General features: G+C 43.8%; 1 protein-coding gene across 1 annotated transcript in view; it reads left to right on the top strand.

Annotated features, from left to right (window-relative positions):
- The first annotated feature begins 595 nt into the window (after window positions 1-595).
- PPP1R3A (protein phosphatase 1 regulatory subunit 3A) overlaps window positions 596-22,067 on the top strand; it is a 37,397-nt gene continuing 15,925 nt past the window's right edge. Inside the window, exon 1 of the mRNA XM_073340920.2 lies at window positions 596-1,389. Coding sequence (XP_073197021.2) covers window positions 596-1,389 — 794 coding nt within the window. The remainder of the gene's footprint in view (window positions 1,390-22,067) is intronic.

The raw sequence follows: 22,067 nt of genomic DNA, 5'->3' as shown, positions 1-22,067 counted from the left end.
CTGGTGTAAATGGGCATAGCTCCCGAATCTGGCCCTATCTGGTGAATTTGCATAGTATAGAATCAGGACACAATTTGGTTCTCTGTGTTCCTTGCATTTTTGTATTTGGACACAATGTAAATAATGTCCTTGAGAAGTAAAGTAGAAATTATGCACAGGAAAGAAACATTGTGTTGACAGAACATACATCCAATGGGAGATTTATGGCTTGACATTTGTGCTATGTTATACATTTGCTTTATAATATAAATTGATTGTATAAAAATATCTATATTTTCACATTTTGACAATGCAAAGAAGTCAGATTTTTAAATGTTACCTTGGTGCTTTGCCTGCAGATGCTTCCTAAAAAAAAAGAAAAAGTCAATGCATTATTTAAAACTTATGTCTGAAATTGTAACACTAATGCTATCAGATTTAAGGCCTTTGGAGAAGAGTCCAACATAGTTTACACACCACTGCACATATTAATAGACCTGACTCACTTTTCTTTCAATGTCAACTGTAACATTAATCCTTGTTTTAAATCATAGTGTCTCAAATATCAGCTGCCACTAGTTGCAGAGTTCTCTTTCAGTTTATATCAGAGAGCCCAATGGAGTCTTTTGAAGAACCTAGTCAGTTTAGAAGGGATAACTTATTAGAAGTTTCTGCTTTAAATGATTCCCTTTCAGAAGATGAAGATATTAAAGATACCCTTAAGCCTCGTTTCTCCCCCCTTCCCCGAAGGCGGAATTCTGCTTCTTCAGAAGACTTGGAACCAGAAACCCCATCTACCATTGCAAGAAAAGTTTCGTTTGCTGATGCATTCGGCTTTGATCTTGTGTCTGTTAAAGAGTTTGATACTTGGGAAGTTCCAGCCACATCACAAAACGATGACTTAGAAGTTAAAGTTTTAACTGCGGAGGAATATTTTCTCTCTCCACTGTTTATATTACCTGCCTCACAAGAAGACCTTTTGCAACAAGTGCGTGTACAGAAAGTACTTCTAGAGTCAATTGAGTTCCTACCTGGGATAACATGTATGAAGGGCATTATTCGAGTTCTAAATGTATCTTTTGAAAAGTTGATATATGTGAGAATGTCACTAGATGACTGGCTAACTTACTATGACATCTTAGCAGACTATGTGCCTAATTCTTGTGATGGTGAAACTGACCAGTTCTTCTTTAAGATTTCATTGGTTCCTCCTTATCAGAGAAATGGAGCTAAAGTTGAGTTCTGTATACGTTACGAGACATCTGTTGGTACATTCTGGGCAAACAATGATGACAAAAATTACATACTACTCTGTCATAAGAAAGAAACTGTGCAGGAGGTGGATGATGTATCTCACGAAGAGGCTACTGACAAATACATCAAAGGTTGCTTAAAGACAACGCCAAGCAGGTGAGGTTACTTCTTACTGTTTAATAGTTTTCAAAGTCCTCAGATACAACAGTCACTATTTAAAAGTCAGCATTTTGTCAACAAGAATCACACAGCTGTATCTGACACCAGTTTTTCCATATTTGAGAAAAGAAAATAATTGGTAACTTTGTGGTATCTGCTGGTTAATGCTGACTTTTTAACTACAACCATTGTAATTAAGCTTTGCTTCCACTTGTTGCCCAGGATTAGTAAGACCATTCTGCTCAAGAACTGTTTTCAGTAAAGCACATACTTATTTAATACAATTGTGTTAAGCTGTGAGGTCAAATGTTATTATTACTAAAAATGCCACGTTTCCTATTGGTTGGGGAGGTCAATGTGGGTTCTGCAGCTATATCAAGTAATAAAAATTAAGGGGTAAATACTGATTTTAATCTCTACAGCACATAACTCCAATTAACATCAGTGGGAATTTGGCTGCACACTAAGGTGTGCTTACAGTACCAAAAGTTTAAATTCAGTTCTTTGCCATATCAAAACTCTTTTCAAAGCAAAAAAATACCCCCAGATTTTTTATGATATATGTTACAATAGGTGTGTATTGTGAATTCATATGGGAAATTTCTAAATGTCATTACTAAAAAGAAAAACCAGTAATGGTGGTTCAGGAAGCTAATAACTCAGGGAAGGGACTTGTTTCACTCAGAGCAACTGGAACAATCTTCTCTGTCATTGGCTTGGCTATGCCACAGGAAGCCTGTAGTGAGATCTGCTTCCCAGCAGTGATGGATGTTTCTCTGGGCACTGAAAAAAATCCTAAACAGGCGAGAGATACAAAGGAGACTAACAGTGACATAAAAAAAATAGACAAACACAGGCACATTAAAATAAGGCTTATCATGCAAATCTGTAGGTTTATTTTAAAACAATGTCTGCAGTAATTACCTGCAGATACGTACTATAGTAACTAGAAAACAAAAAGTTAATGGTTAAATTATGACTTAAACCCACAAACTCAAGGAAATTCAGGAATAATCTGAACTTCTGGATTCCTATTTTCTATTTAACTCAACCTGTTATAAATAAAGCAGCACATATATGGGCCCTGCAAAATGGCAAAACTCCCATTTCATGATCACACCCATGGACCCCAATCCTGCAGTTTTGCTCAGGCACGATCCCATGGGATGGGAATGTTACTTGACCGAGGATGGCAGGATCAGGACCATGTTTTGTCTACAGCTCTCTCTGCAATATCAAGGCACAACAGGTGAATTAATGATGAATTTTCAGCCTTAATTTTCTATGTAACTTCTCAGTCGGACAATGCTATTTTACATTTGTGGTTTTAAATGCATATGGCCTATACTTGCCCGTCTGAGCAAAAGTGAAGGGCAGGATACCCGTACTCCAGCTGCAACAGAGGCTGAAGGTGCAGGGAGAAAGAAGTCAGTTGAGGGCCCTAACCCTGAAGATTGCTGCAAGACTTGAAGGGCAATACCTCTTCTATCTCTGTTACCCAACTGCTGTGATCAGCATCTACCATTTCCAGTTGTTCTCAATAACTGAATGGAAGAGCATGCAATGGGGCTTAATAGTGCTGCAGGCATTAATTCTCTGAGTTCTCCTATGGCTTGTCTAGAATGAGGGTGTGGGAAAGAAGCATGCCACTCTATGGATTTTTCCTGCCATCCCTGTATATGCTAACTTCTGACATGGGGTCAGACAGAAGAATGAAAAATAAGAAAGGGGGTGGCATCCCATTTAGCCACCTTCCCCTCCAAAATGCCCCATGTGACTTTCATTGTGGATTTGTTCCCTCCCATACCATGCAACAGGGAACCACAGGGGATGTATGTTTTTGTAGTAGAATAAATAAAAATCCTGGTGCGTCAGTGACATGAAGGTCCCTTTGCATGACATCAGCAAATTGCACTGACATCCACTTTAAATACCCTTTACACTGTCAGAGCAGCGTAAAGGGGCCTTAGTGTAAATAAAAGCACTCTCAAAGTATCTATAGAATCTATCTTAAAAATTCTCTATGGTCCCTGAGAGACTATGTGGGCCTGAATCTGTCACATAAGTGTGAGTCCATGGACTTCAGGAGAATTACAATTTTCACTGGTGCAAGATCAGATTCAGGCTCTCTGGCTCCAAAAGGACTATTACTTGCAGTACATGCAGTACGTCCATAGCTAAGGGTTATTGCTACCCAGTCATCCAAACTGGGAGTTTTAAATGTTGAATCTCATCTAATGTGATTAGAGTGTTTTTTCTATCAGACAGACACTTAGGCCAAATCAATAAGAACATCTGGTCAACATATTTAAAAATCAGGGCACTTACTCAGGTACCTACATATGGACTTAGACGCCTAATGTTAGGGACAAACTTTAAAAGTCTTTAAATCTCTTCTCAAAACATGAATAATTTGCCTGATGGCTCATGCATCTTTCAGATACATAAGTATTTAAGAACTTTTTAAGAAAGGGATTTTTAACCAGATAGGTTTATCAGCTGTGGGCCAAACCCTGCTTGCCTAATGCAGTGACTTCAGTGTGGCCTACTTATGAGAATAAAAAGAAAAAGATAACATGCACTGTCAGAAATAAATTACTGAGGATACACAACAGTGGCCATCTTGTCAAACGAGGATACACTTTATGGCCCATCTTGTCACAAGTCAGACTATCTGTCTGAGTCAGGGCAGGGATGGGCCCTACAACATCATTATTTTTAAGAAACTGAACCTCTCAACATGGGCTCACATACCAGATTTCATAATGAAAAGTGCACCTCTTGACTTATAAAAATTGAAAAGCACCTGAGTGTGATTATCAGAAACACACAAGTGCTTTTGAAAATCCTGGCACAATACTATCCCCCCACTCTCACCCCCGCCAACTTTTGTACGTAAACATGGCTAAACAGATCTGTTCTAAACTTTTTGCCTTCCTCTATGTCCTTCCATGCTGAGATTCAATCCAACATGAATTTTAATATCTGATTTATAACACCTTTCAAAAACTGTATCGGAATTGACAGTATAATGTGTAGAAAAATGTCTTGCTATAATAGGATGCTTTTGCAAGCCTCAAAAATCATTTATATTCAATGGAGTTTTGAATAGTTCAAAAACTCATTCAAAAGAATTTTTATAATGCACACTATTTGCTTTTTATTTGTTGGCCTGTTTGAGATTGTGCATTTGCCTTACAAAGTCCCATAAGTATACAAAGTCACGGAGGGGGGGAAAGAATATTAGACTCAAACTAATTACATTCTAGAATTTAATAATTTGAAGGTCAGCATTTAGAAAAGAGAATAGTTCGAAAATGCATATGATTTGAATCACATGAATCCTAACAGTTTAACAAATATAGCATTGTATAAGCAATAGTTGAAGTATCTTAACTCCATTTTTCTTAAATAGAAGTTGATTTCCTACTAGTTCCATTAGCCTGTACCTAAGAAAAATGTCTGTAATACATAGTAGTAGCAAGTATCTGATGAGCTGTGGAAACACTTTCAGTAAGGCACAATTTGTATTATATTTCAACAAGGCACAGACAATGAATCTGAACTATGGCCCTTGGTCCTAGAGTTTCGTACATGATTGTGTCGTGGATTAATGCCAGTACTGTCTTTAGTCCTTATTTGCCTGAAGTCATTGGAACAATGGTAGCAAGCATATGAGAGATGTGGCTGATTTGGCATCAATATTACACCAAGAAACAGATATGGAAAAGTTGGAGTACATTGAAGCATGAGTGCAGTGTAATTCATGTGTGCACATTTGGCTCCCTACCCTCTTTGAAATGGATAGTGGATACTGTCATTTTTATCATAACTGCTAGAGATATGACCCACTTGCTTCTCTCTCTCTCTCTCTTTGCCCAAAATGGTACTTCCTAAATTGATGGTGCAGTTCAATAAGCTGATTGCTTGGTCTTGTGCTTTCTTTCCTAGAAGTAGATTCTTAATTGTTTTACTGTAGCATTCTTCGAGGGTTAATACATCAATTGACTTTTCTCTGTGGACTGTCTGAAATCATGCAAGTTTTAAACAGAAACAAAAATAAGGACAAAGTCTAGGGTGAAGGCTATGTTATATGTAGTGAATAGGTGAAAGCTGAAAGGGTCAGATTTTCTGGTCCATTTTGGCCATTTTGAGTTGCATAAGTGCAGAGTGGCCTTAAAGCTGCTGGAAAAAGCTGGTGGAGATTCTTCCTGCACAACTGCCTGCTCGTGGGCAGCTAGCATAAGCTGCTCTGCTGGCTTCTGCTCTAGCTGCTCCCCACTCCTGGCAGAAGTGAGAGAAGAAGGCATATTAGGGACATAGCATGGTAGAGCTCCCTGGTGCCCAATTGTCTGCTGGAATAAGGTCCCTGAGGGCCAATGCTGTTTCTTCGCAGCTCTAGCCTGTGCCAGGGTCAGACGGTCCTGAATCAATGAGCTGCAACCAATTCCTTGTGTCTTTGCCTGCCCATCTGAGTGCGGCTGGGATGGAGTGGAGAATCAAGGCTGGAAGAACCTGAGAACTACTCTAGAGCATGTTTGCAAACAGCATACCGGATTCTCTACCTCCAGGAGTGTCTGTACAACGACAAAATGGCATATATAAAAGAAGGGGTTTAAATTTGTTTCCTTTTTAATCTTTGCTTTTGTTTATTGTACTTCAGATTCAGAAAGAGGGAAAAAGTGAGTGAAAAAGGTATTAAAACACAAGCTTCCTGCTTTGTGTACGGCTGTTTAATCTCAAGGTTGTTATGGAGAATCTTAAGTCGTAAGTGTACACCTTGATCAACATATAGACATGGGGATTTGACTAAAGCTTATTACTATTATTAGGAAATGACTATATTCACATTTCTTACCATGAGAGCAGCTGTTCCCTACTGCTGTTAGAGAGGCTGTCCATTCACAAGGAGCCTTGGGTGAAAGTAAGTCTAGGGACTTACCGGTACAGGGCTGGGCTGGGGCCGGCTCTGGCCCCCGGAAAGGGTGGGGCCTCTGGTGGAAGGGGCGGGGCTGGGGGAGGACCAGCAAGTGCCTCCTTCCCCCTTCCCGGGGCAACAGCGGCAGCCGGGGGCTCTGGCAGCGGTTTAAAAGGGCCAGGGGCAGTAGCGGCGGTCGGAGCCCTGGGCCCTTTAAATCGTCCCCGGAGCCCCGCTGCCTCTTCCCCAGGGTTCCAGGGCTCTGGGGATGGGGCTCCAGCCGCCACTACTGTGCTGGACCTTTAAATCATCCCCGGAGCCTGCCGGAGCCCTGGGGAAGTGGCAGCGGGGCTCCAGGGACGATTTAAAGGGCCCAGGGCTCGCCCGTCGCTACTGCCCTGGGCCCTTTAAATCTCCTCTCCAGCCCTGCTGCTGCTACCTCAGGGCTCCGGCAGCGGGGCTCTGGCAGCAATTTAAAGGGATGGGGGCTCCAGCCGCTGCTGGGAGCCGCAGGCCCTTTAAATTGCCACCTGGGGAAGCTGATCCACCCTGGTACGGCGCACTGGCTTTTGCTGGTATGCCGTACTGGGGTGAACCGGCTTACTTTCACCTCTGCAAGGAGCCAGCTGAAAGAGCATCATTACTGCTGTTGTCAAGCCAGCCCTGTTATTCCCAGCTTGCTCTCTATATTCTTCCTACCACTCCAGGTCAAAATCTGTGGAGGGCAGTTCTCACAGCTAGAGTGGTCCTGCCTCCAGTGAGAGTGATGATAACATGCTTACGGAGTCCAGTCTCGCCCCCATTAAACTCAATGATAGAGCCTGTGGTTCCATCACGCCCTGGCTGTGGAATTCACTCCTTGCCACACAATTGTGCTCATAAATCCAAGGTTTCATTTTTTACAAAATGCTGTTTCTAGCTCTCATGGTTTTGAAGCAAACCTTGAAAATATGAAACAAAACACTGCAAAACACTGCAGTGCTGCCTTCCTGAGTCTGCAAGCAGCATGAAACACTATATCTGAGAGCTGTTCATTTTAGCTAATAAGCCTAACTCCACTGTCCCAAATATGTTCCTAAGCCTTCTCAAGTACCAAAATGACCAATGTCCTGCTACCTACCTGCCAAAACTTGCAGCTTCCACCCCCATGGGTGCCAGGTTTGTATAATTTTTGGTGGTGCCCAGAATGGGTCCAAGCAGAGCCGTCCTGTTCATAGGATGGACCGAGGCAAATGCCCTGGGCCCCACGTTTTGGGGGGCCTCATGCTTCAGGGGAATGCTGGGTCCAGGGTGGCCTGGGTGGTTAGCAGGGGGGCCTGGTGCCGGCAGCAGTGAGTGACCTGTCCCCAGCCCACCCCACTCTACTCCGCCCCGCCCTGCTGGCTCCCGGCGTCACTCAGGGGAGGGGGCGGAAGCCAGAAAGAGGCGGGGCAGGGACAAGGTCTTGGGGGAAGGGTTGGAATGGGGGCAGTGAGAGGGCGGAGCGGGGGTAGGCTGGGGCTGGGCCACTTGCTGCTGCCAGTGCCAGGCCTCCCACTAACTCCCTAGGCTGCCCTGGACCCAGAGCCATCCTGTCCATAAGATGGACTGGAGCAACTGCCCAGCGCCCCATGCTTTGGGGAACCCCGTGCTTCACGAGGACGTGGGGTCCAGGGCGGCTGGGGGCATTAGCAGGGGGCCTGGCGCTGGCAGCAGCAAGCCAGCCAGTCCCAGCCTGCCCCTGCTCTGCCCCCTCCCTGCCCCCATTCCACCCCTTCCCCCAAGACCCCATCCCCGCCCTGCCTCTTTCTGGATTCTGCCCCCTCCCCTGAGTAATGCTGGGAGCCGGCGAGGCGGAGTACAGTGGGGTGGGCTGGGGTCGGGTCACTCGCTGCTGCCAGCGCCAGGCCCCCTGCTAACTCCCCAGGCATCCCCCTGAAGTGTGGCGCCCCCCAAAGCGCGGTAAGCCCAAACATTGGTAGAGCTGGGCCCAAGTTCCTAAATATTGGTGGAGCACAGGCATCACGGACCCATATCACTCGCTGCTTGTGTCCATCCCAACAACTTTTCTTTTGAAATTAGGCATTGTCATTACAAAAATTTGCAGCATATTCAAAACTGAAGTCAGGGGACAGAAAAATAAATGTAATGAACCAACAAAATAAACAACATACAACCAACGGCTACAGTACTGACTGCTATTCATTTTCATATAGAATTTGAAAACCTATTTTTGGTCTCCTTCTGTAATGACAACATCATCTCCATCAGGTAGACTTTCTTTTTAAGTTTGGGTAATTGGTACTGTAAAGTATGAGAAATATTGGTCATGGCGAAGCTTGCTTGTATGAAACTTGATTTTAAAGGTTTGACTATCTTTTCTCAGCCATACTGATTATATTACTTAAATGGCCAAATCACCTAACTTAGATCTTTGTCCATTATTCATTTTTAATTTTACATTTAGGCATGCTAAACTGTTTAAGTGCGTGAGACGCTTCTGCAGCCACTATAGTTTCATTGGCTTCTTTAGGTGATATCACTACTTTGACATTTATAATAACTATGGGCCTGATCCTGCAACATGCACGAGTAACTTTATGCATCTGGGTAGTCCCTTTGAACTTCATGGGACTTCTCACGTGTGTAAGTGTTTGCAGAAGTAGAGCCTGTTTCTGCAATCGTTCATGCCATTGCTTAAGGATTTTAGGACAAATGGAAATATACTGCTGAAATGAACAGTTGTACTCCATTGTTCAGCGTCTCTATTGTCTGTCAAAGTCCGTTTGCCTGCTGAACTAACACGATAATGAACATTTCAATATTGTCTTCGACCCACCATTCTTGTGCAGTTCATAAATGCTCTTTAAATACAGTCTCAAAAAACTGGAAAGTTTCATTATTTCAAATCCAGCCTAGTTCAGTAGTGATCAAAAATTATTAGTAACCTGATGGCTGTTTAGTGAACTGTTTGATGGTGTCAGTCCAGTTGTCAGCTGGGAAGTGTCCACATCACAAGTAATATTTTTCTGTATCTATGAGTAAACATTGGAAGTGTCTAAAATTTGTTTACATGAAACACAGCCTGGCAGCATGAGAGACAGATTTAATTAGCGGGTTTGTTATTAGAGTCACTCTAGCTGTTTATTCTGATGAAGAATTTTAAGTTATGAGCCAGCCACAGCCTTCTGGCTCTGAAGCTGAAGACAATAGATTTCAATTTCTTTGAAATAATTACTGAAGGCTAACCACATATAATTTTTAAACATAAAACTTGGACTCCCCTGCCAAATAGAAGAAGGGAAAAAGAAGTAAAATAGGCACTTTAACGGCTAAATGCGGCCTATGTTCTGGGATGAGGGAAGGGGAAAGACAGTTACAAAAGTGAAAACAAGCAGCCATGTCTGTATTAGGAGTGGCTATCTAGTTCATAATCCTTCACTGGCACACAAGAAAATGCTGGATGATGTGGCTGGCTAACATGTCAATGCCCAATAAGGGCATGGTTTTCTAGATACCTCTAGCTGGTGTGTGGCCTCAGCTGCAAGAACCAGCTGACTTTGTGACTAGAGCAGGGCAAGAAACAGTTTTCCTGTCCTGGAAAGTTCTTTCCTCTTTTGAATTGGGGTAACAAAGCAAAATCTCAAAAATGTTAGTGAACCAACAACCTTCCCCCCGCCCAATAAAAAAATTGGGGGCAAGTCAACATTTTGTTTTGATTTCGATCATATGTGTGTGTGTGTGTGTGTGTGTTATGTATTTGGTAAATTGCAAAATGAATACTCATCATGAACCAAAACAAAATAAAAAACCCAACACTGTTTTTTCCATTTTGAAAATGTCATAATGGGATGTTTTGACAATTCTGAATCTTTTCTTTCCAAAATTTCTTTGAGATGAGAAGTTTGTTGAAACTGGCACTTTCCCATAAAGAGTTTCAGTTTTGACAAATCACCATTTTGCAATGGGGAAAAAAAGAAAAGCTTTTTCTTGAAAACCTCCAACTCTAATGACCAATTATTTGTCCCTGGTCCCTGCTGACAGCAACAGCAAAGAGTACTGTACCAGACTGCTGCATGCAATGCTGCCCTGCAACACTAGGACTTCTTGTGGATTAGACACAAGAGTTAGAAACTCCGCTCCCCTTTGCTATGCAGGCTGTTGGGTGCATAGGCAGATATTTGGACTTAAAATATCAAAGTTTACAATGGTTGTCCTTGTGGCAGAGTTCCTGAAAATGAGTGTATTAAACTCTGCTGTTTTTATTTTCTGTTAGCATAAGAGAACAATTGGCACAAATCTCCTTGGTCTCCTCACTTTTTTAATAGATATCTCATACTTGCCTTCTCTTTTTAATTCTAGTGATGCAAGAAAGAGATAAAAATCACTCCTTGGTATTGATCATATCTTGGTATTTTATGCACGTTCAGAGCTCTATTCAACCCATGCCTGCTTTCAAGTTTCTACTGCATGCAAGCTTTCTAAGCTTCCCATGCGCCAAAGTCAGGGAACTGTCCTCAGGTAGTCCCCATTCACAAGCAGCAGAGTAGGGCTTTATATGGTCACCCATTCTGACCCCTTCACAAGAACACTATCTGTCTCTCTGTCTCACCTGACTGCCATATATCTATCTATGGTTTCTCTATGGCACCTGTTGCCATCTTACAGAAGTGCCTTGGTATGCTGCAGAGATAAGGTGGGTGAGGTAATATCTTTTATTGGACCAGCTTCTGTTGGTGAGAGAGAAACAAGCTTTCGAGCCACACACAGAGCTCTGGAAATGACTGGAAAAAGCAAAAAACTTTCTCAATACCTCTCCTGGTATGGTAGCAGAGGGTTGTTTTTTTTCTAGTTAACAATGCAGGGAATGCTTTAAAGGAGGTCACGTAGCCTGAAACCTTCTCCCTGTTTGACTTCTCCAAAATAGATTTAACATGATAGAGGTAAAGGAGCCTGATGAGGATAAGAGGATGAAAACCCCACGATGGCATTCAGGAGGGACAAGAGAATGGGACCCTCACACCTCTCCCCAATCCCTTGCCACAACAGCAATTTGAGGTTGGGCCGTACTCCCTCCTTGTCCAATGGGAATCAGAGGTTCAGTGATCTGGAAAAGAGACCCCCCTTTCACTCTCATACCCAGCTTAAAAAACTAATAACCACTGACTCATCCTTCTCCCTCTTTGCAGCTATACAAGGGGAGAGCACACAGCTTCAGCAGGGTGGACTGGGGTTGGACACACAGGTAACAAGAAGTAGTATTGCTAATTTACAAGGGTTCCTTAACAGACCCTACCCCCTTCAGCTTTGTTATGCCTGTCTTTTTTTAGTATTCCCCTTGCCCACCATGCAGACCTTGTCTCTGCAGAAGTTAGCCCATGCTATGAGTGACTGAAGCTGGTTTCTGAGAGTTCTGTGTACCAAAGAGCAATGTAACATGTCTTCAGGATTAGGTTCTTTATATTATTCTTGTGCAACTATCTCCACAATGCTCCATATCTTAATGCTCTATGACTGTGCTACAGTGATATCTGATAAGATACACAGCGATCATATATATGGCTACTCTAGCTTCATTCAAGATATGAGCAATACACTGCCTACGTCTTTTCAAAAGCATCATAACTCTAAGATGAGCCATAAAAATTAGAGATGGACCATGCTAAGGTTAAAAATTTAGGTCTGAGCCCAGTTCCAGGCTAGGATTCAGGTTTGGATTTGATGGTACCAAAGTCTCCAACTTAGAAAGCTGCTGGACTTCATAGATATACATTATAGATTCCACAGGATTGCCACTTAAATTCAAGCTCTTTTATAATGAGCTAGAAAATAAATCCTTATTTCTAGGGTCTATGTTTGCTTTGGGGCTATAATTATTTGTATCCCCAGACCTGGCCAGGCACTTTGTTCTGTGCCATCTATCTTCCCATTTCAATCATAAACTAAGACTTAAAAAAAGAAGAAAATATTAGCAATTGGAAGCAATAATCCCCCAGGAAGCACTATTCCAAATAATCTTAATCAAAAATAGGTTTATTACAAACATTGCCTGAACCCTATTGGATATTATCTATTTAGCAAAAACATTCAATTCCCTCGCAGCTGCTCCCTGGATCAATTGGCTCTCATAATATTATTCATCCTTATTGTATATTCCTCTTACATACACTATCTCCACCTAGTCATTTGCTTCCAGACTTTCTTTCTAATCTCTCCATGTTTGAAACCACAAATAATATTGTTGCCCTTTTATGGACCTTTTATGGACCTTTTTCACCTCCTAGTTAGAGATGAGGCAACCAAAAGTGGGAAACATATTCAAAGTGGTTTATATAACCTTATAATTTACTCACTCTATGTGTAGAAACAGTCAGATTTCCCTATGGCTGTGTATCTTGTTTGATTGATTAATTTTTGTGCAGATATAATGCCTGTGGTGTCCCTAACCTCTGTTTGTCAGAGGCTGGAGATGGATGGCAGGAAAGAGATCGCTTGATCATTACCTGTTCGGTTCACTCCCTCTGGGGCACCTGGCATTGGCCACTGTCGGTAGACAGGATAGTGAGCTGGATGGACCTTTGGTCTGACCCAGTATGGCCATTCTTATGTTCTTATGTTAAACCGAATTGACTGTCCTGGGTACTGAAGTCCTCTATTCACGGAACTGGAACCAATGCAAGCTTCCTCTCACTGTCTTACTAGTATATCTCCACCCTGACTTAGTCCTTTGATGATGAGAGAGTCATTCAGTCTCCATACCCATTCAATCCTTGTCCTCTATGCTATGACTGTCAACAAGGAAGCTAATTAGTGGTAGTTGTGTTGTTTGTTTGGTGATATCTGCCCACTAAGAATTAGACTGAGGCCCGTCTGAGACGATTGGCAGTAGAAGGTTATGTAATAATGTTATGCTTATAAGACGCACACGGGATCTTTTTCAGGGGAAAAGGCAATACACCGCATTTATTGGAAATACAACAATTAGCATATGCAGTCAATCACACACACACACACACACACACGCAGGGATGGCAGGTTTTTAGAAATTTTGGTGGTGCTCAGAACGTGCCCCCCGCCCCTCAAATCCACCGACCCCACCTGCCTAAGGCTCTGGGAGGGAGTTTGGGTGGGGGGAGGAGGTCTGGTGTGCAGGCCCTGGGCTGGGGCAGGGGATTGGGGTGCAGGACAGGTGAGAGGTTGGGCTCTGGGAGGGAGTTTGGGTGGGGGAGGGAGTCTGGGGTGCGGGCTCTGGGATGGAGTTTGGGTGCTGGGTGCAGGCTCTGGGGGTGCAGGAGGGGGAGGGATGGAGGGTGGGGGAGGGAGTCTGGGGTACAGCTCTGGGACAGAATTTGGGTGCTGGCTCTGGGCTGGGGGTGGGGGTGCAGGCTCTGGGAGGGAGTTTGGGGGCAGGAGAGGGGTGTGGGAAGGGAGTGGGGGTGCAGGCTCTGGGATGGAGTTTGGATGCTGTGTGCAGGCTCCAGGCTAGGACAGGGGGTGGGTGTGCAGGAGCGGGTGAGGGGTGCAGGCTCTGGGAGGGAGTTTGGGGGCAGGAGGGGATATGTGGGAAGTGGGTGGGGATGCAAGCTCTGGGATGGAGTTTGGATGCTGTGTGCAGGCTCCGGGCTGGGAGTGCAGGAGGGGATGAGGAGTGCAGGCTCTGGGACTGAGTTTGGGTGCAGGCTGTGGGTGGGGGTGCAGGCTCTGGGAGGGAGTTTGGGGCCAGAGGGGGGCGGAGGGAGGAAGTGCAGGCTCTGGGAGGGAGTTTGGGGGCCAAAGGGGGGGTGCAGGCTCTGGGAGGGGTTGGGGTCGATGTTATAGTTACCAGTTGAGAGTTTGGATCAATCTAGTGGCCAGCTAGGTTGATCATGGGTAGAGAGGAGCCAGGCTCTGTCAGTCGCGACACGAAGCTTCTGGGGAGGTCTTGGCAGGATGAACCCAAAGTTTCATGGTAAAGCATCCTGTTTATTATATAGTGATTTTCCTTCATTGGGACCAATGAGTTTTGCACTGTCATGCTGTAATCAATTGTCATTTGATGAGTGCTTGTTTTCTTAAATTGTTCTTCTCATCCTTTATCTTGTTCTTTCATCAGTCTCTCAGGGAGTTATCCCATGCTTATTTTGATCACAGCTATCTTGTCCCTATTGATGGGTGCCTGCCACATCTTTTAGAGTCGTCAATCTGCCCTCCTCTGACATCTCAATAGGGGTGAGTTGCAATCTCCTGGTGCCTTTATGTCCATCCTCGATTCCTCCCTAGAACATCTGGTCCGGTGATGGCCTTCACACTTATCTTCTAACACACACATTCCTCATTCACACACAAAACAAAATTGATTTACACAAAGCATTTGAACAGGAAGTGCAAATTGCAATGCAGGAGAAAACAATCATTGCATTCTTTTACTTACTTCAAAATGCTAAACCTACAACAAAGTGGTGACCCTAAAGGTCTGTTACTGTTGCCTTGAAATCAGCTTCAGATACAAGATTCTGGCTAATGCATCTTTACCAGTGGGACATTAGGACACTTTCAGAAAGGGTGGCTGGCAGAATATGGTCAAATCATATCATACATCAGTACATTTAATACATGCTACATTATTATTCTTTATCCTTCATTCTAAATTGTACAAAATACATAAAACATAAACTCCTAGTACTACAATAAGTCTCTGGAAAAGCAATTTTGTATAGATTTGCAATAAGGTATCAAATTTTACATATGACTTCAGTGTCATAGAATCTCCACTAATGGCACAAAATTTTTACCTTTTAACAAAGCTAAAACCATTTTTACTGATGCTGTACATTAAGCAGGTGGGTTCACGAAACTTTCTACTATAATTTCTAGATCTTTTCTTGAGAAGTAAGAACTATTGCAGAACCTATCAATATACAAATATGCCTTACCTTGTTCTTGTCTATATTGAAGGTAATCTGCTGTTGTGTTTCCCAATTCTCCGTTTTTCTTAGAGTCATACGAAAAAGAATATTACAAGTATATAAACACCAGCCAAAGATATTTACCTGGAATACATTTAATAGCATCTTAAAAGGTACAAACACAGAAAACATGAACTTTGCTTCCTAGCAACAGTGCTCATGTAGAAAGAAAAAGTCTATACTGATACTGAAAGAAAGGTAATGTATCCATTTCCACTAGAAAAAGTGTAAAAAAAAAAAAATTGTTTTCGGACCATAGAGGAGAACTTAAAGATATATATTATCACAGGAGCCATACATTTCTGCTTAGAATTCTTCTTTAATCTGAATTGTAACCTACATAAGGCTGAAAAGAAGGGAAGTGACAATGAAACCACAAATGATGGCTAATCCACGGTTTAATTTCAAGTTACATGTTAAAGATTTGCATGACCCCAGGCTGCTGCTTTGGCCTTACCGCTGATAGTTACATGTCCTTGGCCACTCAACAGGATTAGGAAACCCCGGTGTCAACTCCAATGGATGAACTTTTCATCCCTCAACAGGCAATGAGATCCCTTTCTTCCCCAACACTCCCCAATTTCTCCACAACCAGCTTCTGACCCATTTGTGGCTCTTCTGGTTGAAATGCATGACTAATAACTGTTTCTCTTAATAGTTTGCAGCAATCTGAGCATGATTTGGGACACTTCCCTGAAAAAGGGCATGAGTTCATAAAAATTCCCTCTGCCTGTGTCCAAGAGTCACTGTCATGTTTTGTTCCTTCTAACGGAGTTGTTGCTCTAGAACTCATATATGCTGTAGTGCTGACTGCCTTCTTGCCTCTACCTTTTCCCTGTTGTACACTTCATCTCTCTCTTTCCCCTGCACACCTTCTAGTCTTGTTTACGTGCCTAGCAACTTTTCCTCTTAGCCAGTCACAATTTTTTACTCAGTTCTTTTGCACTCTCCAGTGGGATTTAGTAGCTGAATTTGATTTCACTGAACTTTATCCCCCTGTCATTAATTAAAGAGATAATGGTGGTTTTGTTCTCCTTATTTACTTAAATGGCAATGTGAATTTTTCTTATATTCTTTACATCCAGTATAGACCATCGAAAACATCTTCCTGTTTTATTTTGTTGTTGTTGTTTTGTCTGCATCCTGATGACTGTATACAGCAAAAGTGGCTTTAAAGGCTCAGAATTCTTTCTGACAATTGAATAAAGCCTCATTCTGTGTCTGGATGTGATTTCCAAAGAAAGGTGTCCTCCCTTAATTTCTAGCAAATTACATACAGTCTGCTATAAAGAAAAGTGTCTCTTCTCTGCTACCTTCTCTGAGTTTAAGACTGTCTCAGCAGGAGCTGCTGAAGGATGAAACTTTTCTCATGATGATGATAAAGCAGCGAAGTGTGTAGACTGAAACTGAAATAATGATTGCTGTAATACTCTAAGCATTTACAAGCTTCTCAAAAGAAAATATTTTGGTCAAATCAGACCTAGAACAACAAAACACTAAAAAACATAAAAAAATGAATAGGCGGCTAATAATTGGGGCAGAGTTAGTATAAATGGGAGCATGTTTTCAACAGTTGTTCACAAATGCATCAGATATAGGGTGACCAGAGTCCCGTTTTTAAAGGGACGGTCCCGTATTGAAGCCCTCCTGCAGGTGCCCTGACTTTTTCTAAAAAGCAGGCAAATTGTCCTGTATTTTCTGTCTCTCACCCCCCTCCCACATCAGTACTAGCGAGTCCTACTGCTGGCCAGATACCTGATCGCCACCCACCCGCCCACCAGTGGTGAGTGGGAGGACCCAGTTGCCAACAATGGGGATGGATGTGCAAGGCTGGTGGCAGGGCGAACACTCAGCATGTAGGGCTAGCCGCTCCCCCTGCTGCTTCATCAGTGCAGCCCCTACTGTGTGCCGGCTCTCAGCCAGCAGGGCCCCAGCCCCCATCCCATTTCCAGACGGTGCGGGCTGTGCGCTGCAGTGGTTGGTGAATGTGGGTGGTGCCAGGCAGTGGCCGGTAACGTGTCACCTCTGCTGCCCACCTATTGGCCCTCTATGTGCTCCCCCTCTTGCTGTCCTCTCCCTGCTTTGCCCCTTGGCCCCCCATGCCCACTGCTACTCCATGCCCCTTTGCCCCCCCCCCCACTTCAGCAGGGCGCGTCCCATTTCCAGCACTGGGTGGAGAACCAGGCCCTGGTTGGAGCACCCAGCTCACCAACAACCTGGCCGGCAGGCTCCTTCCTTCCCCCACTGCCTCTGGCTGGGCCGGTGCCCCGGGAAAGCCCAAGACCCTCTGACCCAGGATGCTGGCCAGGAGGAGCCAAGCCCTGGGAAGTCTCTCCGCCTCTCAGCTAAGCTCTGGAGTGGCGGGAGGGGGTGGAGGCAATTTCCAGCCTGTTAATGCCCCGAACCTGCAGGCTCCACAGCAGCCCCAGGGGAGGCTTAGCACCCTCTTCACCCATCCCCCGCCCTGCCCTGGGTTCTGCCCCAGGGAGCGTGGGGCTGCTTTGTCCCCTAGGCACTCTCCCTTGCTGAGCCACCTCTCTGGCTGGGTACACTGAAGCCCCTGAAGTCAGGTTCTCTGGGCCCTGGTGCACAAAGCATCCTTAGGGCTTAACCCCTTTCTGCCCACGCTGTAGCCGGAGGTGGCTGGGTTATGTCAGTGGCCAGCAGCAGCCTGGAGGTGTTAGCTGCCTTTTGACACTGTGTGGGCACTGTGTGGGCAGCTGCTTCCAGCCACATGGTGGAGGGCTAGGGGGTGGGGAGGGAGGGAGAGAAGAGATGAGCTCTGCAAAGACACAGGCCAGGTCATCCCTCCCTCCCAGCCCCCCTTCCTTCCCTGTGGCTGGAAGTAGCTCCTGTCCCTTCCCTCCCACACAGTGCCAAAAGGCTGCTGCTGGTCTGAACCCTGGCAGAAATCTGGGGAGCGGGGAATGTGACCACTCGTTGCCTTGGGAAGACATGGCACTGGATACCAGGAGAGGTGGGTATACCAGTCAGGCATGGAGGGCTGAGAGCAGCTGGCAGGGAGGGTGGGGTTGGTTGGTCACCCCCACCCCATGTGAGAGAGGGGTATAGGAGTGTGTGTGTGTCATCTCTCCCTGTGTGTGTGTGAGGGGTAGTGGTGTTTGTGTCACCCTCCCCGTGTGAACCCTAAAGCCTTAAAGATAAGAAGGTAAATAAAAAGAATCCAATTACGCAGTATTTCTTTTTAACAATGGCTCAGTCAACTTGATGTTAATTTGAATGTTTGTACTGATAATTCTGATAGATTGCCATTGAACTCGCTTGAATATGAGTAATTTTACCAGGTGTCCCATATTCAGCATAGGGAAATATGGTCACCCTAATCAGACATCATACTAAAAAAACAAAAAAATATGGTCCCATTTTGAAACTACAAAATATTCTATTCCACTTAATAAATCCTGAACACATTAAAAGTATCAGTGTTATCCACAAACCTATATTTACATAATTAAATTAGATATTCTGCCTTTTCGATAATTGTCACCTCATCTCTGTTGTTTTCACCTCAAGACTCTAATTGTTTCTTTTGTTGGAGCTAACCTACCAGTGTCCTTGGCAGTACAGTTTATGGCTCATGCATTTACAGCAATTGTTTGGGCAATTTGCCATGTAGTATAACAATTGAAAAGCATTTTGCCAGCACAGGCCCAAGTCATCACATCACAATCCGTTTTTATAATAGATAGTATTTAGTCTTGAAACACAGAAGTGATGCATGCTTCTTATGGTAGATAAAAAGCACTAAAGATGCCCTTTGGAAAAAGGAAGAAAAATGCTAAAGCCCTGAACTGCATGGGAAAAATATACCAATGTCAGAATGGAGCTAATTAATTTGATGTTACAAAAAGAGAGAAAAGGGCTTTGCATTCATTAATGTCAGCTCCCAATGGGAGCATACAGTTCATACAAGCAGTGTTCAGTTTTATTTTTGGCAAAATTTAGAGGTAAGCAAATCAGAAATATACATTGATTCCTGCAGTAACAATGATTTTCCTATTTACCTTTATACTGAATGTCCACCTTTCCCCTTACTGGGTGCAAAGTTTGAAAAGAATACATAGCCTGAGGAAGGGGATTTTATGTGTAGAACTGCAGAATAGGCTCTACAACCCCATCCTGCAGTAGCCTCCTTGCCTCTGCTGTGTGTCCAATACCACATGGAATGGTCAAATGCACTGTTCCATATTTCCATGTTTGTGATCCATGAAGTTCATTGGCCCACTAGCCACACCCGTATCCCTCCATGAGCCTGAAGACTAGAATGCTATGCTGGTTTACTTCTTGCCTTCCTGGTTCCCATTTTTGTTCAGGAGTATACATACCATCTGAGACTGTGGTTTTTCCTTAAGTAGTATAATATAAAGATTTTCTTCACTTCTTTTACTTTACCTAGTAATTAGAGGTAGGTTTTTTAATTAATATTAAACCTTTACTAAAACAAATTAACAGCTACTCTATAGAGTCTTTCAATGGACTCTCCTAATGCTTGTGTCAAAGCATATGTCTACACTGCAATAAAAACCTGCAGCTGGCCTCTAGCCAATGACTTGGGCTTGTGGCGCTCAGGCTGCAGGGCTATAGAATTGCATTGTAGATATCTGGGCTCAGACTGGAGCCTGGCCCCTGAGTTCCATAAAATAAATCTCAATTTAGAAAGGTATAAGATACAACATTTATGAATATCACACCTATCATTGTGATTGGTGGGTGCAGGGCATACAAGCATACAGAAACAACTTCTGCCAACTATTTGTATACATTAAAACCACTACAAACTTCTGCCAACAATTTGTGTAAATTAAAACCACTATAACCTCTACCAACACTACCCATTGCAGAGATTAGTAGCCTCTGGCTGTAGGCCCAAATCTAAGAAGTCAGAGCAAACAAATTCAACTTGCATTGCTTTCGAAAATTTTCAGGAGTTGGGCCATGGTGAACTGTGCACTGGAGAAAATTTATCCTGGGAGTTACTAGTGGCATATTTATAAAGAATACCCTGCCAGCTGTCCTGAGGGTCAACGCTAGACCCTAGGAGTAGAACATCCTAGAAGAATAAAATTTCCATTAGAGGACTGTAAAGGGAGGGCCTCTGAAATATCCAGTTCCTAAGACATTCAGAATATTATAGATATTAACTAGTACCTTGAACTGTACCTGGAAGCAGATATGTGACAGTGCAAAAAACAAAGCACAAGCATTATATGTTCATATTGACCTGCACAATTTATGAGGCAGGTAACCACATGTTGCACTAGCTGAATCTTCTGGGTGGTCTTTGAAGGTAACTCTAATAGATTGTATTAAAGGAGTTACATTAGAACACACAAAAAGCATAACTATACATTCAGATATATACATAATCGTAGGCACCAACTTCTTCTGGTGCCGGTGGGTGCTCAACCCACCTCTGCGCCCAGCCCCGCCCCGACTCCATCCCTGCCCTGCCCCCTCCTGCCCCATTCCAACCCATTCCCCCAAATCCCTGCCCCAACTCCGCCCCCTCTCTGCCCCTATTTGATTCCTTCCCCCAATTCCCGCCCCAGCCACGCCTCTTCCCTGCCTCCTCCCCTGAGCGTGCCACATTCCCGCTCCTCCTCCCTCCCTCCCAGAGCTTGCTACTGCTGTTTGGCGGCGGCAAGCGCTGGGAGCAGGGGAGGAGCAGAAACGCGGTGTGCTGTGAGGAGGTGGAGGCGGAGGAGGTGGTGAGGTGGGGGAGTGGAGCGGGGAGTTTGGCTGAGAGTGGGTGCAAAGCACCCACTAATGTTTCCCCGTGGGTGCTCCAGCCCCGGAGCACCCACAGAGTCAGCGCCTATGTATATAACTATATTGGGAAATGGCAGCAGTGATCAGAAATCAAGTACTGGATTATTCTGTGATCCAGAAATCAAGATGAAAAACAAAGAATAGAGAATTTTGCACTGTAATCTCCCTGCAGGTATTGCAACTCATGTAAATTTTCAGATATTGTCAGGTGTCATCTCCCTTCAGGAACATTAACATTTTGCATAGTCATATTTTGTTATTGTTAATCTTATTGTAAATTAAGTGAGTGTGTACCCCTGAAAATCCTTTCAACACAACTTTAGAAGTGCCAATGAAGAGTTTCATCACTGGGATGAATCATATGCTCATAACCATCTTTTGTGTATGCAGTGGTGTGCCTTAAGATCCTGATATACTTCATTAGAGATGTACTTCATTCATTTTAAGAAGGAAAAAAGGCTGAACTCACAAAGGCAGAATTTGCTGAAACCCATACCCCTTGAGATGTTTAGCTGTTTGTCATAGTGGCTGTAATACTGCCAAAGAATTCAGGGGGTTTCCCATTTGGGTAGTGCTAAGTGCTCTCACTGAAAATTCAAAACCCAAGGATAATCAGGATGAAACTCTTTGAAAATCCCAGATTTGCATTCCAAATGTGTATCTGCATTGGAAACTAAGTTGTGTTTTGCTGTTTAAGAGCTAGATTGTCCCTTCCTCTTCTACCAGCAGAGGGGACCAAGCTGTAGTCTGTGGGAGAGTGCTGATTCTGCAGCATCATTCATATTTTTCCTATGACCCCAGGACAGCTCATCTGCCAGAACTCCATGGAATTTGGGGGTAGGCAAGGGGCAGGAGAAGAGGAGTAGAGGGCAGCTGCTCTCTGTTGCGTTATACCCTATAATCAAATAGGATTTAATGCTATTTAGAGTAGCAGCCATGGAAGGAGTTAGTCAGCCATTGGCAGTGTGTCTCTTCAAATAGCCAAGCTGTTAAAGTGAAATGGGAGAAGGGGTGGGAGGAGGATGTCAGCTGAGCATTATGGA

This window comes from Lepidochelys kempii, chromosome 1, assembly GCF_965140285.1.
Source record: "Lepidochelys kempii isolate rLepKem1 chromosome 1, rLepKem1.hap1, whole genome shotgun sequence".
In the NCBI taxonomy this organism is placed as follows: Eukaryota; Metazoa; Chordata; order Testudines; family Cheloniidae; genus Lepidochelys; species Lepidochelys kempii.
The sequence above is the reverse complement of the archived record's forward strand: the minus strand, read 5'-3'. Positions and strand labels throughout refer to the sequence as shown.